We start from the raw sequence: 19,676 nt of genomic DNA, 5'->3' as shown, positions 1-19,676 counted from the left end.
ATAATAACTGGCAAAGGTTGAATGTTTGACATGTCTGATCAGGTTTTCATCCCTCTTTTGGAATGAATGCTACATTGTAAAGAGGTATTTAGTTGGCTTTGTTGAAGATGCTCCATTTTAAAGTGAATAACATTTTAAAGAAATTCTGATAGTAAAAATTGTCAAAATATAATTGGTGCTGATAATTCTGAATGATTAAAAGTTCAGGATCAGGTTAAGATTCAAAATGTTCAAAACTATATTCTGAATCCAGTTACACAGACTGAGGTAATTCCCTCTGTAGTTATTTTTTGCAAATCCTAAGTGAATGCACCCATTTGATTTTGCTATTCAGATTGGTTCAACCACTGGACCTTTTTTTAAAAAAAAATAATAATGGCTGCCATCTCAATTTGTGGTATGGGACACAACATCTATTTATTTCAACTAATGTCTGCCTTTCAGCTTCATATTATTGAAAGCGATGAGAAAATCTGAACAATCTGGACATGCGCGTAAATGTCTTGGTGAATGAAAGGATGGATAAAATTGATAGCATAAAAGACAATTGATAGATAAAATTGATAGCATAAAGAGAAATGTTGGATTTCTCGTTGAGAGGATTGAACCAAATTCAGAGAGAGATCAAATCCCATTCTGCCAATTTAATTTCAAATTTATAAATGAAATACAATCTGGAATCAAAAGACCAAGTACCAATTCAAGTCAGAGGTTTATCAGGGAGAAAGCCTGTCCTTTTTAACCATATATGCCACTAAACTCAGTTGACCTACTCATCTGCTAACAAATATTGAATTGGGTTAGAAGACACATCCTAATTTAGTTTGATGTTGTTTGTTAATTTATGGTTGATGTAGCCTAAATTGTGAGAACTTTGCCACCAGAGATGCCTCCATTGTTTCATGAAAAATAGAATTATGATATAAAGGCAGATTATGCTGGCACAAGGTAACTGCTCTAATTTAATGTGTTTGCAGAAATTTAACTTGCTAGTTTATATGGCATAATATGAGCCTCAAATGGCACACTGCTGCCTGAACATCATAGTTTAACAACTAGCAAAAACTCCATCACCAGCTGTAAAAAGCTGCAAAAATTTTGAAATATCTGAAGCTCAAAAACCTGTTTTTTAAAAACTATTTTTAAAATGCTTTAAATCATTTATGTTGAAATTAACTTGAAGCATTTGTCTCCCATTTTCTCTCACATCTGAATGTGAGGTGCTATGGGAATGGAGTTTGCACATTTCCGACATTTGAAAGATGTATGGATTGATAGCTTATTTGACCTCTGTAAATTGCCCCTAGTTTATCAGGGAATAGTACAATCTGGGGAGGAGTTGGTGAAAACAAGGGTAGAATAAAAAATGTAGGTTGTAGGTTTAGTGCAGGCTGAAGGGCCTATTTCCCTTTTGGATTTGTTTGTAACTATGATTTCATATTAAAATGTATTGCACAAAAACAAAATAATTGAATAAATCAGTCTTCCCCTTTGCAGGGGAATAGGGTTTTTGATCCTTTGCCTGATATAACTTGGTCCTTTGACTTTTTTTTAATAAGACCTTTAAAAGATGAGTAATCTTAACATATTTGAACTCCGGCTGAATTCCACTTAATATCCAGGAATTCCACTTAATATCCAGTGGTAGAGTGAACTAAGTGACTTGAGACTTTGTGGAAGTTCTAGATTTGGTTAGATGGATCTCAAATTTGAAACCCAATCTGGCTCAATTAAGATTAGATTAGTGCCAGCAGTTTCTGACCAGAAATGAGAAGGCTTCAAACCTGATAGGCAGAAGGAAGCCATCTGCCATTGACCACCTATTCTCCATCTTTATCTAATGGAGCACTACTTTATTAAATTTAGGATGCGATATTGAAGGTGGAGAAGGCGTAGTGATTGTTGATGTGGACTTTAATGTTTGCTTTGGAATTGAGATCTGAAACACATGGTATTGCAGCATAACAAATCTAACCTGACTAATCAGTACTTTATCCCTTGAGATTAGTGATGGGATGTGAAATCACTTAAATGTTATTGGATTGTTCTCTCATTCTGTTTGGGTTATGCTATTGATTACCATGAGCTGAATTGGCATCATGCACACGAACACTCTAGACATTTAAAGCAACATTCAAATCAGTTGTAGCAGTAAGATTTTAACAGGGGCAATGTTTCCAGTGTGTGGAGATGTATTTAGTGCAAATGTAGGTGGTGATTGAGGGAAGCCAAAAGTCTCTTCCTACATTGAGGTTGGTTGGGGCAGAAAACCAAGCCCAGTTATCTTTCAACAGCTTTGTCTCTGATTTTTATTCCATGCTGTTATCAGAGAGATTAGTATTATTTCATATTCATTCTTCCAGATTTAGTCATGTACATCAGCACAAGATGGACTAAATCTGATGCTGTTTGCTCTTGTATCTAAAGGTGACGATCATTGAAAATTCACTGTCATTTCCATTGGCAAAGGGTTCATCATTTTTTGAGGAATTGTGATTACCTTTAAATAGAGATACAACAAAAATCAGATGCATAATGCTGTGCTTAAAGGTCAGAGATGTGTACTTTGGGAAATATGTTGCCATCAATTTCCCAAAACCATGTACCAGTGAAATGGAACAGGATACACTCAACTTGTTACAATCATTTGAGACAAAGAAGTTGGGTTTGCATTCTTGGTGGTTATTATCTCCCTCTACTGATATACATTATCTTTTGTGATTCCTGTTGGATGTGCTGCCACCTGTTGCCAGTTTGTCTCCAATGGACTCAAGTCCATGTGTTCCATCAGCAAAGGGAACCAGCACAACAGATCATAACTTCTGGGTATCTCCATGTCGTATGGCATCTGGACTCAGATGTCATAATCCCTTCAGTATTGCAGGATGGAACTGCCGCCATTTCTTACTAGCTACATTGTTAAAGTAGCTTCATCATGTAGGCTACAATAATTTAAGAAGTATGCTTGCTTCCCTTTTGGGGGGGGTGGCGGGGGGGGGGGTAAAAAATTCCAGATCGACAATAAATGTAAACCTTTTCATTTAATGCAAATTTAAAGTATAAATTTATAAATCTTTAGTTAAATGGACTTGATATAAGGCTCTGTAGAGGCATGTAATCTACCATGTTAAAGAGAAACAAAATAGAGGCTCTCACCACAACCAGTTGGGCTTGATTGTATTCAATGGCTGGAAGATTATGTGCTGCACCTCTATTCCAGAAATAATTATTAGTTCTTTTCATTTTCTGGCTTGGATGAGGGGAATTGAATCCTTTCATAAATGATCCTAGTACTTTATAGTCTGGCCTCTTAAAAACGCTTGAGTGTATAAGGATAGGTAGATGCCATAATAAGTCAATAATTTGCATTTATTTGCACATATCTTCAAGTTGTTTTGGTTTATTTTGGCAACTTCTTGGCCTAGGTTTGTGGCCAGATTGAGGATTTGAGAAGGAAAAAACATAACGCAAACATCCTTCTGTTTTTTGTATGAAGCTCTTCCAGCTAAAATATGGAAAGACATAAAAGTGTAATTGGAACACATTGCCTTCTGATAATGCAGCATTCCCTTAATACACTTATTGTCGCCAAGTATTGAAATGAATTATGTATTTTTATTAATATGGCACTTCAGTATCTTGTGCCATAGAATGTTTTGAAATATGTATTTCTTCTAGATTGTTGTTTAGAGGAGATTAAATTCCAGTAAGTTTTATCGAAGACATAAAAGCATTTCAGTTGCTAAAAAACTTATTTAACCAGACATTGTGGAAAGCAAACTTGTTTCTATTGACTTCCAGGTGTTCATCTCTATTACGTTGGTGGAGAAGTATATGCTGAATGCTTAAGCGACAGTAGTATTTTTGTACAAAGTCGAAACTGCAATTATCATCATGGCTTCCATCCAACAACTGTCTGCAAGATCCCCAGTGGATGCAGTTTGAAGATTTTCAACAATCAGGAGTTTGCCCAGCTTTTGGCCCAGTCAGTAAACCATGGCTTTGAAGCAGTTTATGAATTAACTAAAATGTGTACCATACGAATGAGTTTTGTAAAGGTAATAAAATTACTTGGTACAAAAGTAATGTGATGTTGGTTTAGATACAGTGGCAAAGGAAGGAAACTAAGTGTATAATAGAGAATGAAGTAAAAGAATGGGAGGTGGCTTGTGTTCACTCTTTGGAGTGAAGCTTCCTGCCCCATCCATGTTTTGTCATACTCTGATTGGTATGTATTGAACTTGTGTAGTGGAGTTTATGTTCCAACATTCAAAGACATCCAAGGAGATTTCTTGTGCCATTTCAGCATTAGTAAGGCACTTGGCTCTTTATGATCGTTCTGCCATTCTATGGATTAGGAATATTCAAATTCTATCTACATTCCTTGGCTTCATATCTTCTATTTTACTCTACCAAAATAACGGATCATAATTTAAAATTAAGTTGTTTTGCACTAATTTTTGTCACAGTGTTCCTCATTTTTATTTATTTCTAATTGTAAAATTGTTTCCAGTCTTCTCACTTAAAACTTTGCTCTGGATTTAAGTTTGTATCTCTGTTATGTATTCCTCACTGGTGGGGTGGGGGAGGGGGGACAGGGTCGAAGAGGAGAGTGATTATACTTTATATGACCCATGGCTTTCTATATTCTAGAAAATTGAATGCAGTTATAACCTAATGAATCTGCTGTCTGTGCATGGTAACCTTCTAATGAATCTGTACTGCACTTCTTTCAGGGGTACTGTATTCCTTCTGGGATGTGCTCCCTGGATTTGCACCAGCTTGGAGATACTTAGAACTGTGGAAAACCTTCTTAGATTTAATATTAATTTGTCTTGTATGTCTAGCAGTACCATTTTTTTTATTCTTAGTCACCTTTGCCCAAGGATCCCTAAATTTCTAGATTTATATTTAAGTAACAGGATTATCTTTTAGTTCAAATTGGATAACCTCATACTTGTTATTAATCATCTGCCATATTTTTCTCTTCATTTATTTATCAATATCTTTTCTCTGTCAATTAGCAAACCTGGACACAAAGATAATGTGCAAATTCATTAATCAAAATAATAGTATTGATCTTGTATATTTCCAAGTGGGACTATTAGTCCCTCACCTTTGATTCAAGTATCTATCAGTTTTCTGTCATTTTTATTTCTGCTGCTTAACCAACCCACTGTGTTAACAATTAGCCTTAAAATTTGAGCTTTCATTAACCCAGCAGTAACTGCAGTACAAGAATGTCTTCTGGAATTTCATGCACAACGAAGTACATGGACATATTCCAGTCATATGCCATAGCTAAGTCAGAAAATTCATCTAGATTTATTACACTCAACGAGAGAAAATGATATCTATTGATGCTCCAATCAACTCTGGTTTCTTGGCCTTCAGCCTTGTCGTAGAGTCTATGAATTTCCCATGACAGGTCTGCAATAAATCCTACCTCTCCCCCATTTTAAATCATGAAAAATGGTTGCTATTTGCCATTCGGGAAAAATCTTGAATTGAGAACATTTTTTTTGAAGATAGATAAAAGATGTGTAGTTCCCTTTAAAACCAATTTTTGGATTTTAGTTTTTAACGATTTAAACTTTCTCTGGTACTCTAGCTTTTCCTGTATTTGACAGGATAATTTCCATTCCTTTATTTTAATTTGCTATATTTCTTTAACCCCTTTTAAAGGTCAAATGTTCCAAATGATAACCCTGTTAATGTAATCATAAGGAGTTTCCTTGCTATCCTTTAAGATTGAAAAACACAAAAGTGCTGGAGCAACCCTGCAACTCTGAGGTAAATGGCAGTCAATGTTTCGGGTCTGCGCCCTAAGGAATAAAAAGTAATAAATATTGTGTCCTATGGACCCAATGAAGGGCTCAGACCTGAAACATTGACTGTGTTTTACTTCATAAGGTTGTGCTGCCTGCTGGGTTTCTCCAGCACTTGTGTATTGCACTAGACCCCAGCATCTGTACATGTTACTGTTTAATCTTTTTAACATTTCATTTTTTTCAGCTCTTGCTATTGTTTTTGGCTTCCTTTTGTCCTTTATCTCTGATTTGTATTAACCTGTATATACTCGTTTAATTGTTGATATGGTATAATAGTTGATTTCCCCCTTTTTGGCCTAAAAATGGGATTTTTTTTATGATGTATGTAAAATTCGACTGACCTTCCTCCCCCCCCCCCCCCCCCCCACCAGCAACCCTATTTTTGGTCTCAGCCACCTGCTCATCTGAGCTCCCGACCTCATATCCTCACCCCAGTGCCCTCCCATACGAACTCCTGACCGTGTATCCTTGCCCTGGTGCCTGCCATTCCGAACTCTGACCATAGATACTCGCCCTGGCACCCCCATCCAGATTCCTGACTGCAGATAGTCGCCCCAGCATCCTTCCATCCGAACTCCCAACTGCAGATCCTCATCCTGGCAGCCCACTCATCTGAGCTTGACGTCCTGGTCATCAGAACTCCTGTCTCCTTGAGCGGCGCAGATAGTCATGAGGTCAAAAAGTTTGACCTGTGTAAAAACTGACCCCACCCCCCCTTGCCCCAAAATGTCTTCCAAAAAAGAGAAATAACACAAGTATATACAGTACTTGTTAATTTGAACTGTTGTTTAGCTCTACCTTTTTTTTGCTGCCTCATATCAAGCCTCTCACCCTGGTCTCAAATCCAGATATCTCACCCTCTTACCCTAAACAGAAGAGGAGGAATAATACCCAATACAAATCATAGGAATTCCTTTGTCCCAAACAATATAGGTGGTGTTTTCCTGATCCCTTGCTGGTTTAAAATTGTTAAGCATATAAAGCTTCACACAAGTATAATTACAGACCATTTCTGAGGCTGAGTTGATGAACCTAAACTTAGCATTGCATGGGCCTTTGTTTGCTTCACTACTTTAGAAGCCTTTGCATTCCTGCTATATACAATTTGAGTAAATTATCTAGGTAATTTTAATGCATGTAAAATAATATTCTGGGGTGCATATTTATATGGTACTTGTCCAGAAATGCAACTAACTTTGCTGTTGTGTTCAGATACTGTACGAACATTGAGTAGGTTTTGAAATTGAATACCAGAAATTTTATCTCTGTTGTCTGGCATTGGGAAAAATTCTCCAATTAAACTGCCATGCTGCCTTTAAAATCCCATGAATCTTGATGAATGGGTGATTACATTTTTGGATGGGATATTCTGAAATTATTTGAACCATGTGTATGTCACTTTCACTTTGTTTCTGCATTAAATATCTAGCTGAAAAAAGAATGAAATAAGAATCCTGGAAAATTTCATACAGAAAGTAATGGTGATCACTGTGTCTGTGGATCCAAAAGAGAGCAACCCACCATAAATTTACCTTCCAACCCTTGGTCCATAGATCACAGTTGAGCCAACAGTCATGGTTCTTCAAGCACACATCCAATTATCTTTTGAAATGTGCTAACAGTTTTATCTCTTCATCCCTTCGGGCAGTGAGTTCCACACCCCCACTATTATCCCCTCCAATCCTTTTAATAATTACATAAAATTTATACCCTTTGAAAATAGGTGCTTCTTATTTATTCTGGTCACCACTCTTTGTGTGTGTTTTATCTTCTATGCATTTAAACAACCAATTAAAAAATGAACTAGTCTTTATATTTTACAGCATTTTTGCTTTTAGAATGTTTTCTCTTCTATATGGAAGAGCTTACATTAAATTCTTCTGTCCCAAATGACATATGATCAGCATCTTGTACAAAGGATATAAAATATATCCTGATAGATATGGGGGTCAGGTATCGATTATAAATGCACAGCAAAAAAACAGACCATTTGGCTCACCATTTTAAATGCTGATGAACTAGAAAATGCAGATTTACTGTCTAGGACAGTCCACAAAAGTGTGGAGAAACTCAGCAAGTCACACAGCATCCATAGAAAATGTAAAGGCAGTTGATGTTTCGAACCCAAGTCCTTCTTCAGGAGTGCAAATAAAATCAGGTAGATGCCTGAATAAAGAGGTGGGTGTTGAGATGAAGCAGCTAGAACAAAAGTAAGATGTATGCCTGGTTACTTGTGGGAGGATAGAAGAGAAGGAATATGAGAATGATAGAGGGCAGAGAGCTATGAAAGATAGCTCTTTAATCAAAGCAAGGGAAGGGACCTGGAGGAAGGAATAGGGAAGAAATCTCAGAAGGGGATGTTAATGAAAAATGGAGCGTCATCTAGTTGGAGACTGAAGAGACGGAATACAACTTGTGGGTAGACTGAACTTGATAGTGGTTTAGGCCACTATCTGCAGTTCAATTAATCTATTTCTGTACGTGTGTGTGTGGGGGGTTTAGGCCACTATCTGCAGTTCAATTAATCTATTTCTGTACGTGTGTGTGTGTGTGTGTGTGTGTGTGTGTGTGTGTGTGTGTGTGTGTGTGGGCGCGCGCAGATGTCAGTGACATGGGGTTCAAATCATGACTTTTGTAAACCAGGGTGTTCTGTAGCATTCCAGAAGATTCACGGCTTTTGTCTTGCCTCATTAATAGCTTTAAACCATGAGTTATAATCTCAAAAGGATAAAATTTAACAATACCTTTAACCATAACACACTTAAATAAAATATCAACTTATGAAACAAAAGTAGATCATGGGACATTTAAGCTGCAATAATTCTAAGCCTGCTTTACTAAAAAGAAAAACTTAGAAGTGCAGAGGGCCAAAGGCTTCTTTCTGTGACATGACTATGATCCTGCAGGAGCTTAAATTGATCAACAATTTTACTACAATCTAATAATTTGTTGCTTACTTGGAGTAAATATATTTTCCATGTATTTAAAACTTCATAAAAATAACTTTTTGTTTTTCACATTTTTAGGGTTGGGGAGCTGAGTATCATCGGCAAGATGTAACAAGTACCCCCTGCTGGATAGAGATTCATTTGCATGGCCCTCTGCAATGGCTGGATAAAGTTCTCACCCAGATGGGTTCCCCACATAATCCAATCTCCTCAGTATCATAACAGTGTTTGTTCTGCTGCTTTCATAAATCCTTGAGTGTTGATTTTCTGGAGTTTGGAATCCCTTGAAGGATTATAAATTGGGTACATTCTGGACTGCAATGAATGGAAATCTGGAAGTTACTTGACCTTTTGTGACCAATTGTTGGCGAAAGATGATCAGTCTTTTTAGTATACTGCTGTTCTTGTGAAAGTGTTCAGTTTACACTGTAGTATTCCACTTCTGCCTAATCTGAAGAATTTGTATAGGTTATAATTTTAGAATGCTAAGATGATGAAAGGTGACCAAGCATAGATGATTCATTTGAATGTTAACTGATGTTTTTAAATACTCTTTTGTGGTAAAAATTATGGTCTTTTTTTTCCCATTGTAGCACAATTGCTACACAGTTGGTATGCTGAAGTTGATATATTGCATGGATGATTTGCAAATCCTCTCCATGTTGGGTCACTTTGCATCTGAAGTACAAATGTGGAAGTGAACAAAATGAGCCTTGTGTGCAGCTCTGTCTTAACAAGTGCTGACATTTTGTTACTAAAACAAAATTCTGTAAGTTACAGGTCCATTCTCCATTCTCTTTGGATGTACAGGTATAAGATTTAATGTAGTTACATTTGTCTTCATTTCAATTGGTTTGGGACTTAAAATTTTAACAATTGATGAAAGTGGGAAATGTGACCTCTTTGCTGTTTGACAATTCACTATTTTAACCATTGCATTTAATATGTACTTGAGCCTACAAAGATACTGTTCACATACTAGTAGCTAAGCATTGGTTCTGAGGTTAATTAAACGTTTTTTTAAAGCATCATTTTGGTAAGCAAAATTTGTAGAGTATACATTGTCCTGGCTTTGTCACCTTTTATGTACTAATTACTCTTTAAAGAGAAGCATTAAGATAATTTCTATAAATCCTCGAGTAGTTGATTAGTGGGTACCAACAGGTAAGATATTTATACAGTGATTCAAAAAAAAAAGTCTTGTACATTTTCTTGCAGTTTTATTGGTTAAAGTTGGCTGGATGTTTGCAATACATTGTTATCCAAGTAGTAAATTGGCTTCTTTTATAAAGATTATAAATTCTTTTTGGTTCTTGTATATGCACTTTTACACAGAATTTTGCTGTTGTGCTGTAGAATTGGGAGGTAACATTTGAGGATAACAAGTCCTTCATTAGAAACAGTGTAAATTGTTGTCATGATGTTTGAAGTATATGTTTCCTTTGACTTTTTGTAATAAGTTTAAGTATTGCACCACAACAAACTCTATACTCTATATGGTAAGCTCTCTCTAAAATTCTAACTTCGAAGACATTAAGGACAATTTTATTAAACTAACCCAGATTTACAATTATTTTGGTTTTTGTTTAAATATTTTATCTAACTATCTTTAGATTACTATTTACTTGGCATGCTGGGCAGTGTTAAGGGGTGATGCAGAGGAAATGTTTTCCAAGACAAGGTTATAGATTTGCACCCTACTCCAAGACCTGATCAAAATAATCTAATGAGACTTAGGAGAAATGACGGGCCATAGTTTGATTTATTTTTTCTCTAAACAAAAACCTATTTGTTGAATGATTTTATATTGAATCTTGTTGGAACATGCAAATATGGTTTGTAGTAGGAACATTTTAATTTGTTTAAATTTCATCATACTCAGCATCTACAATAAACCATATGACTTTGCACTGCAAATATTGGAATGGACTGTTACCATAATTTATTTATGATAATAGAAACGTTCTACAAAGGAATTAAAACATTCTTAGAGATGAAAACTCTGGAATAAGGATGACTTCTCAAAACTAAATATGAGGATTGCCAGAATCAGCTTCCATCTGTAATGTTCATCACCTGTGCCAGAACAAGCAAAATCATTTTCCAACTTTTGGACAAAAAAAATCTTGCATATTCCTAGCCATTCTGTGTTTTGATATCCTCATCTTCATTCCCCCAGTGGTTTCAAGTGATGTAGTCACCTCTACATACATTGAAGTTTGTCCACTGCAAGATTTGATCATTGTTACATCTATTTCTTGGAATGGAATTGAGCAAATTGCATAACATTTTTGGTAACGAGTAACATGGAGCAAGGTTTTTGTGGTTGCCATAATGTTGTTAGCACAGTGATCACCCAGCTGAAAGGTCTTGCTTAGTCACTGGGATTATTATGTATGCCCTGCAATATTGAATAATTCAACTGATGGGAAGAGCATGGTTGTGCTGTCATTTGTGTATTGATTCTTCCTTCATTTGGCTCTTTATCATTCATCATACTGATAAAATGTCACATTCTAGATATATTGTTGAGGCAGAGATAGCCTGTTGATTTAAAAACCACTGAAATTGGTTTGAAACTTTTCAAGAACTTTGATAGATTATTATGGGACTCTCATTTTAATGGTAAAAGGGCAAATCTTGCAATATTTTTATATTTATTCTGTCTTCAACTCTTTCATATAAATGGGAGCTAGTTTAGTTGATCTGGTTCATCAAAATTTCATCCAGGAAAAAAATTGAACTTTTTTTACCATTCCATTGGAGGATAACTAATTCAATCAGGTTCATTATTTTAGTAAGCATGTTATATGATCACCTTTCCACTTGCTGTTCCTCTTGTCTCCATCCACACTGGATCAGTCTAGAAGTTGAAGTCCTCAGCAACCTGAAGTGTTGTACAGAAATGACATTTGCAAAATAAACATACTTTCATTCACCATAAAATTTGGGGTATTCTTGAATACTGTGTTGTGATGTGATCAAATTGCATGAAATGTTTCAATAAAAAAATTCCATGGATTATCCAAGACCACTTCTTCAATGTAACATTTGACTTCAAGAACTAATAGTGACATTAATTTATCTCCCATCCTGTTCAACAGACAACAAAGTTTTTTTAAAAGCTTTTTGTGTTTTCTTTCCCTCAGTTTCTTTAAATGTTTTTTATATTCTAAATTAATGTCGAGCCCATTTTTTTTCAGATACATAGTGAATTTAATGCAGCTAGCAATGTAACCCACCTCTTCACCTATGTAGACATTTTTACAAAATTAAAATTTTAATTGTGAAAAATGTCAACACGTTTTTCAACAACAGGCAGTATATTGCATATTTACAATTGACACATTCCTTGTCAGTTATATTGTAAAGCACTTTGACAGTTTCCAGCATTTTTTGTCTTAAACAATCAACATCGGTGAAGAAAGAAATACCTGATATTTCAGATTGATACATTTCACAAACATGAAAAAGTTTTTTAAATTGTTTTTAATTACAGAGAAGTGAAGAACAACATAAATCAAGATTGGCAACAATAGGGATTGAAATAAGATCTGCTGGAGCCAGCTAAGAGGAGGTCAAAGTTGTTAATTACAGCCTGGAGAATATACAAATGTAAAGGGATGACTGGAATTGGAAAGAATAATAAAGCCTAAGTTTTTTTTTTAAAAACTGCATTTTCACCTCTATTGCAGTCCACAAAGCTCATCAGTGTCTGGAATATCTTCATGTATTCTCATTCACTCCATTCTGTTAAATCATCTGGACCACAAAACACCCAAGCTGGGCTGAAGTTCACAGAATACAGTCCAGCAAAATTCATGACCAAACCAAGTCACCTGGGACTCTGGTCCCTCTGCAACTGGAAGCTCGACTTGCTCTTTGGCAGAGCCCAACATTTGGACTGGCAACATCACCTCTTTGCAAGCCATCAAAACAGGATCCCAAGATTGTATGCTTGGACCCTTCCTCTATTTGCTGTATACTCATGACTCCAATGCATTACAATCTGTAAATTCACTGATGACACCACCACTGTTGGCCAATAAATGGAAATGAGTCCGAATACAGGAATGAGATTGAGAATCTAGTTCGGTAGAGCCTGGACTGTCTGGCTTCAGCAGAGCTCTGACATTTTAAATGAGATCTGTTTTGAAGTGTTTGTTTCTGACCTACACTAAAAAACCTGCCACAATATATCTCCTTTAAAACATATCTATATAAAATATAACAATCTATCACAGAGTCAAAACGGGCTCTGAGAGAGAATTCAGTTCTACAGTGCAGCAGCTAGGACTGGAACATGGCAAGTTAGCAAGCTTGTGGAAAACCCCATTTTGAAGACAGGTTATGAGTTCTTAGTTCAGCCGGTTCAAAGCCCATGCAAGAGGAAAAGACTGGCTGTATAATTAATGTTTCACTTGAAATAAGGTAAACAAAAAGGAATTTTGTGGGTGACTTGAAAGAAAGGTTATCATCTGGAAAAATGATGGGGCAAGTTTCTTTGGCAAGACACTGAAGTGGCTGATAGAAAGGAATCAGTTGTGGGTGTCCAATGAGCAAAAAATCTCTCTGAAAACTGACAAGAACCTTCAACCATTTACCTTTCAAGCATCAAAGCCTGGTGAAGATTCATAAATATTAAATTCTGTGCACAGTATAAGAATTGCCTGCAACGCAACCAGTGAACTTGGAGTGAGAAGTGAGATTAGACTGTGAATCAAAATACTTTTCTGAACTTACACACATGACATACACTTGTGCCTAGAATTAGAAGGGGGGGGGGGTTAAGCTGATAGTATTAATTTAAAGTTTGATCCTGTTTTTATGTTTAAAGATAATTAAAAGCAACTTTTGTTTAAGTAACCATTTGTCTTGGTGAATTTCTATTGCTGCTGGATTTTGGGGTCCTCCGGGCCCATAACACCAGCAAAACCCAGCGCAAGTTTGTGAAGCTGTTTCCCATTGAGCAACAAATACTCCTACAGTTTATAAAAAGTAGACTTAAAATGTTGAATTAATTGACACTGGGTAGCATTTATGTAAAATTGCCAATGATAAAGTTGGATGTTGAATCGTAATGTGTTCCTACCTTTGTCTGTAAAATGAAAACATTTTGATCACAACAATTTAGAAAAAGAATTGAACAATTTGAATTTACAATGGCATGTCTAGGCAGTAAATTTTTGATTAAATATCCTTGTTTTCAATTTTGGTGGGGGAGAAAGCATGTATGGTAAACTAGTTTAATGATAGATGTTGCTGGATAATTTTACCAACTTACAGCACAATTTAGATACATTAATGTTTTGTGTCTTGCCTATGTCTTTAACATGCCCAAACCTGGAAATCTTGCATTGTTTGATAAACCACATTAAGCACAGTTTGAAGTGACTATCCAAATAGGGCACCGTAATCTTGTGGTGGGGGAGGGATGGGGGTTATTAATGACGACATAGAGTATGATATAATATACGGTAATATAGTTGTGAGTAATTGTGTGCAAAGAGCAACTTGTCCGTGAACTACTCTTTGCAGACGATGCCGTTTTAGTTGCCCATTCAGAGCCAGCTCTTCAGCGCTTGACGTCCTGTTTTGCGGAAACTGCCAAAATGTTTGGCCTGGAAGTCAGCCTGAAGAAAACTGAGGTCCTCCATCAGCCAGCTCCCCACCATGACTACCAACCCCCCCCCCCCCCCCCCACATCTCCATCGGGCACACAAAACTCAAATCGGTCAACCAGTTTACCTATCTCAGCTGCACCATTTCATCGGATGCAAGGATTGACAACGAGATAGATAACAGACTTGCCAAGGCAAATAGCGCCTTTGGAGGACTACACAAAAGAGTCTGGAAAAACAACCAACTGAAAAACCTCACAAAGATTAGCGTATACAGAGCCGTTGTCATACCCACACTCCTGTTCGGCTCCGAATCATGGGTCCTCTACTGCCATCACCTACGGCTCCTAGAACGCTTCCACCAGCGTTGTCTCCGCTCCATCCTCAACATTCATTGGAGCGCTTTCATCCCTAATGTCGAAGTACTCGAGATGGCAGAGGTCGACAGCATCGAGTCCACGCTGCTGAAGATCCAGCTGCGCTGGGTGGGTCACGTCTCCAGAATGGAGGACCATCGCCTTCCCAAGATCGTGTTATATGGCGAGCTCTCCACTGGCCACCGTGATAGAGGTGCACCAAAGAAAAGGTACAAGGACTGCCTAAAGAAATCTCTTGGTGCCTGCCACATTGACCACCGCCAGTGGGCTGATATCGCCTCAAACCGTGCATCTTGGCGCCTCACAGTTCAGCGGGCAGCAACCTCCTTTGAAGAAGACCGCAGAGCCCACCTCACTGACAAAAGGCAAAGGAGGAAAAACCCAACCCCAACCAACCAATTTTCCCCTGCAACCGTGTCTGCCTGTCCCGCATCGGACTTGTCAGCCAAAAACGAGCCTGCAGCTGACTAAAACATTTACCCCCTCCATAAATCTTCGTCCGCGAAGCCATGCCAAAGAAGAATAGAAGGCATTAGATGTATATGCTAGTTACATGAAGATTAGTTTTTTAAATCATCGCATACCAAAATTTTATGCATAAATCCTTTAAACCACCAAACTATTTTACTCCTACTTTAGTATTTTGCATTGCAATTCCATATTTTAACACTAAAGATTGTAAAATACAGTAATAATAAATCAAATAACTGTACACACTATCACAAAGTGCCAAATCTTCAATAGATAATGCTGCTAACAGCACTGACCTTTTGTATAAGTGTAATAAAGCATGATAGGACATTTGGAGGTAGTTTTGCATTTTGGAAAAATGTAAGTGCTTAATATTCTAATTTTTTTTGCAGTTACATAAGAATTCCTAATGCTTAAAAACCAAATTATGAGTTTATTGTCATACATACAAGTACCATGTCCATACAGTGTCCTCTATAATGTTTGGGACAAAAACACTTTTTTTCTTTATATGTCCCTGTGCTCCAGTTTAAAATTTGTAATCAAACAATTCATATGTCATTAAAGTACACATTCCAGATTTTATTCAAGGTTATTTGTATACATTTTGGTTTGACCATGTAGAAATTGCAGCACTTTTTATGCATTGTCCCTTCATTTTAGGGCACCATAATATTTGGGACATAGCAATACTATGTATATTAAAGTAGTCATGTTTATGCTTTGTTGCATATCTGTAACGTAATGGAAGATTTAAACCATGTTTCTTACTTTTGCAGCCTTTGCTTCTGCAAGGCTGAGAACCTGCTTGTGTTTTAGAATCAGCAGACATAAGCTAAATTCCACCGAGGGGCCAGAGATGCTGTTATCTGACGAAAGGACATCTGTGTACCAAGAACATTTAATCTTCCTGCTTGTTTTGGTCACAAACTGTCAGAGGCCTAGCCTTGATGCAAAATAAACCATTGTATTCAAAGTGATAAGCTGAAAATTATGTTATTCGATAGAAGCTTAGCATGCTAGCTTGCTCGCTTATCTTTCTTGCTGTGGTGGGAATAGGTGCTTGGGTAAGCAGTTTTTGGGTAATATAAGCCATGGTCCCGCTGCTGAAGTTTGAGACTCTCCGAGAGGTGGCAACATCTCTCAGCAAGAAGAAGAACTTTTAGAGTCCAGCCAACGTCCCGGTTGGCGGAGGTGGAGAAGCTGCTACCGGCACCCTGACAACCTACTACAAGTGTGCAGTCGTTGCCTCGCTTCGGCAGTTGGGACCAGTCCAGGCGTTGATAAGTATAGTTGGGAAGGGCTTGCATATTGTAGTTTGAAATCAGCTTTTGAATTTATAATAAACATTTGTATAAACTGAACTGCTCTCAGTGTGTGTGTCTATTTTCTTTCAGTAGCTCAAACACTGTGACCAATCTAAAACAAACAAAATGAGAGGTATAAGTTTACCCAAGACAATTTCCCTTGCATGCAATGACTGAATCACAGACTTCAAGCATGGACAGATGCTGAGTATATTCTCTGGTGTTGCTCTGTCATGCCTTTCTCTACTGCACCTATATTCAGCTCCTGTTTGTTCTGGGGGCTTGTCACCCAAGTTTTTCCTTCAGCTCAGGAAGGCATGCTCAATTGGATTTAGATTGGGTAAGTGACTTGGCCATTCAAGAATTTTCTAGTTTTTAGTTTTGAACAACTCCTTTGTTGCTTCAGCAGTATGTTTGAGGTCATGGTCTTGCTGGAGGATGAACCACTGTCCAATGGGATTGGAGGCATTTGCTCAAACTTAAGCAAATAAGATTTTTCTTTCTGTCTCAAAATTCATCTTGCTATTGCCATCAGCAGTTTCATCAATTAAGTGTGCCAGTTCCTGTGACAGCCATACATGCCCAGGCCCTAACACCCCCACCATCACATTTCACAAATGTGGATTGCTTTGGATCTTGGGCAGTTCCTTTACACTTCCACTCTTTGCACTTGCTGTCACTCTGATACAGGTTAATCTTGGTTTCACCTGTACACAAGACCCTTTTTCAAATACTTAGCAAACTGGAACCTGGCCGTTGTGTTTCTGTGGCTAACTAGTGGTTTGCGGTTTAGCCTCTATTTCTGTTCATGAAGTCTTCTGCAGACGGTCATCATTGACACATCCACCCCTGGCTCATGAAGAGTGTTTCTGATCTGTCAGACTGACGCCTGGGGATTTTACTTCATTCTGTCATCAACAGTGGAGGTGTTCCATTCCTTGACCTACCATTCCCTTTGTGATTACTGAGCTCATCACATTAAGGTTTGGGCAATGTTTCTTACTGTTCTTGTTTTTCAGCTTCATAATGGCTTCTCTGACTTTCATTGGCACAACTCTGGTCTTTGTGTTCAAAACAAAATGGCAACTACCAACTCCAAAGTTCAGAAGCAAGCCTAGCTCTTTTATACTTGCACCAATGAAGCGATTAAGCACACCCAAGTACTCAGAAACACCTGTGAAGCCAAATGTCCCAAACATTATGGTGCCCTAAAATGAAGGAACTAAGCATAAAAGGTGCTGTAATTTCTACATGGTCAAACCAAAATGTATACAAGAACCTTGAATAAAATGTACTTTAATTATATGTGAATTGTTTGATTACAAATTTAAAACTGGATCTCAGGGGGAAATAATGGGGAAAAAAAAGTCTTTGTCCCAAGCATTATGGAGAGCACTGTAAATTATTGCTGCAGCCAAACAGGTACTTCAATTTAAAAAAAAATGCAATAGTATAAATTAAACTACTGTTCAGAGAGGTAATGAATATGAAAGATGTAAAAAGTGGTGTTTCATTTGTCCAGACAGGCCTATTTGTGGTGCTGGAGCAGTTTATGTTCAGTGTATTAAGGGGAGGTTCAAAAGCCTGATAAGCATTTGGGGGGGGGGGGGGGGGGGGAGAGAACTTGTTAAACAGAGATGTGCAGGACTTTAGCCTTCACTCTGTCTGCATCAGTGACAGGGATCTCCCAGTGGCCAACCATTTCAGTTCTGAAACTCACTCCCATTCTCCCATGTCTGTCCATGGCCTCATACTATCCCACCAAGATCACCCATAAATTGGAGGAATAACACCTGATTTCCCATCTGGGCACTCTCCAGCCAGATGATATTAACATCAACTTCTCCATTTTCTGTGAACGTACTCTCAGTTCTCCCTCCTTTCATCTTTCCCTCAACTCTCCACCCCATTCCCTCTCTATTCCCTCCTCCCCCTGCTTGCTGCTGTGCCTTCTCAAGCCATTACCTCTTCCCTTTGGGACCATATCCCTCCCCTTTTTGTGCAGACACTTGCCGACATTTTTCCATACCTTGATGAAGGGGTCAATACTGAATTGTTGGTTATTTATCTTTGCTATATAAAGTACACTGTTTGACCTGCTAGGTTTCTCCAGCATTTTTATTTTTAATTTAGGCTTCTGTATCTTCCTGAAGACAACAGTGAGAAGAGCTTGTGACCATTGTGATGGGGATCTTTTATGATGTTGGCTGCCTTCTTGAGGTAGCACCTCACATAGATGTCTTCAATGGATGGGAGGTTGGAACCTGTTATAGTCTTGACTATGTTTGCTACCTTCTACATCTTGGCACTTAAAGTTACCAAAGAAGACAGTGACGCAACTAGTCAGTATACTTTCCTCAGTACACTGATGCACAGTAAATAATTTGAGAGGCTGAGATGGAGTCACAGTCTTTTATTCACAATGGACAAGGACATCATCCTGTGCCATGACTCGGCCTTTCCTGTGAAGGGTCAGGGTGTTGGAGGCTTTATACAAAGTCAAAAGAGGGAGGGACCACAGGTAAAGTCACAGGACGGGGCAGGGCCAGGTAATCATGAATTCAACAGGTCAGCAGTTCATCATACACTGATAAAGTTTAATGGAATATTCAACATCATTCCAAATTTCTGCAGACCTCTTAAAAGTGGAGGTGTTGGTGTGCTTCAATAAGCTAATTCCCAAAGAGGTGCCCCAATATATGGACTTCACCTCCATCACGTCAATGGAAAGGGATGCATGATGCCTCAGCCTGCCTTCCATAAAATCCACAACAAACTCCATGGCTTTGGAGGTGTTGCGAGCAAGATTGTTGTTCTGGCACTATCCAACCAGGTTCTCAAAGTCCATCTTGTATTCTAACTCACTATTTCCAGTTATTCAGCCATCAACCAAATGTATAGATTGTATTGGAGCTAAATTTGGCTTTTCATAGTCATGATTGTATCGGACATAGAGCAAGGGATCTGAGGTATCCCTATGTTCATAGTCAGCAAAAAAAAGTTGATGTTGGTGACTGCACTGATTGGGGTCTTCTGATGAGTTCCATATCCTTTTAATTTGATCATGTTTTGCTAGTACCTGTATAATGATGTTAAACACAAAATTGTAGTTAACAAAGTT

The 19,676-nt window shown here is 37.7% G+C and overlaps 1 protein-coding gene and 1 long non-coding RNA gene across 7 annotated transcripts in view; one reads left to right on the top strand and one right to left on the bottom strand.

Annotated features, from left to right (window-relative positions):
• LOC138758041 (uncharacterized) overlaps positions 1-11,698 on the bottom strand; it is a 35,338-nt gene extending 23,640 nt beyond the window's left edge. Inside the window, exon 1 of the long non-coding RNA XR_011354072.1 lies at positions 11,598-11,698. This is a non-coding gene — a long non-coding RNA (uncharacterized lncRNA). The remainder of the gene's footprint in view (positions 1-11,597) is intronic.
• smad1 (SMAD family member 1) overlaps positions 1-11,725 on the top strand; it is a 103,944-nt gene extending 92,219 nt beyond the window's left edge. For 5 of the 6 annotated variants that reach the window (XM_069926350.1, XM_069926344.1, XM_069926345.1 and 2 more), the window contains 2 exons: positions 3,802-4,058; positions 8,858-11,725. In XM_069926350.1, coding sequence (XP_069782451.1) covers positions 3,802-4,058; positions 8,858-9,001 — 401 coding nt within the window. In that variant the 3' untranslated portion in view covers positions 9,002-11,725. The remainder of the gene's footprint in view (positions 1-3,801; positions 4,059-8,857) is intronic. The other variant, XM_069926349.1, reaches the window with a different exon arrangement.
• The last annotated feature ends 7,951 nt before the right edge of the window (positions 11,726-19,676 follow it).

This window comes from Narcine bancroftii, chromosome 3, assembly GCF_036971445.1.
Source record: "Narcine bancroftii isolate sNarBan1 chromosome 3, sNarBan1.hap1, whole genome shotgun sequence".
Classification (NCBI taxonomy): Eukaryota; Metazoa; Chordata; class Chondrichthyes; order Torpediniformes; family Narcinidae; genus Narcine; species Narcine bancroftii.
The sequence above is the reverse complement of the archived record's forward strand: the minus strand, read 5'-3'. Positions and strand labels throughout refer to the sequence as shown.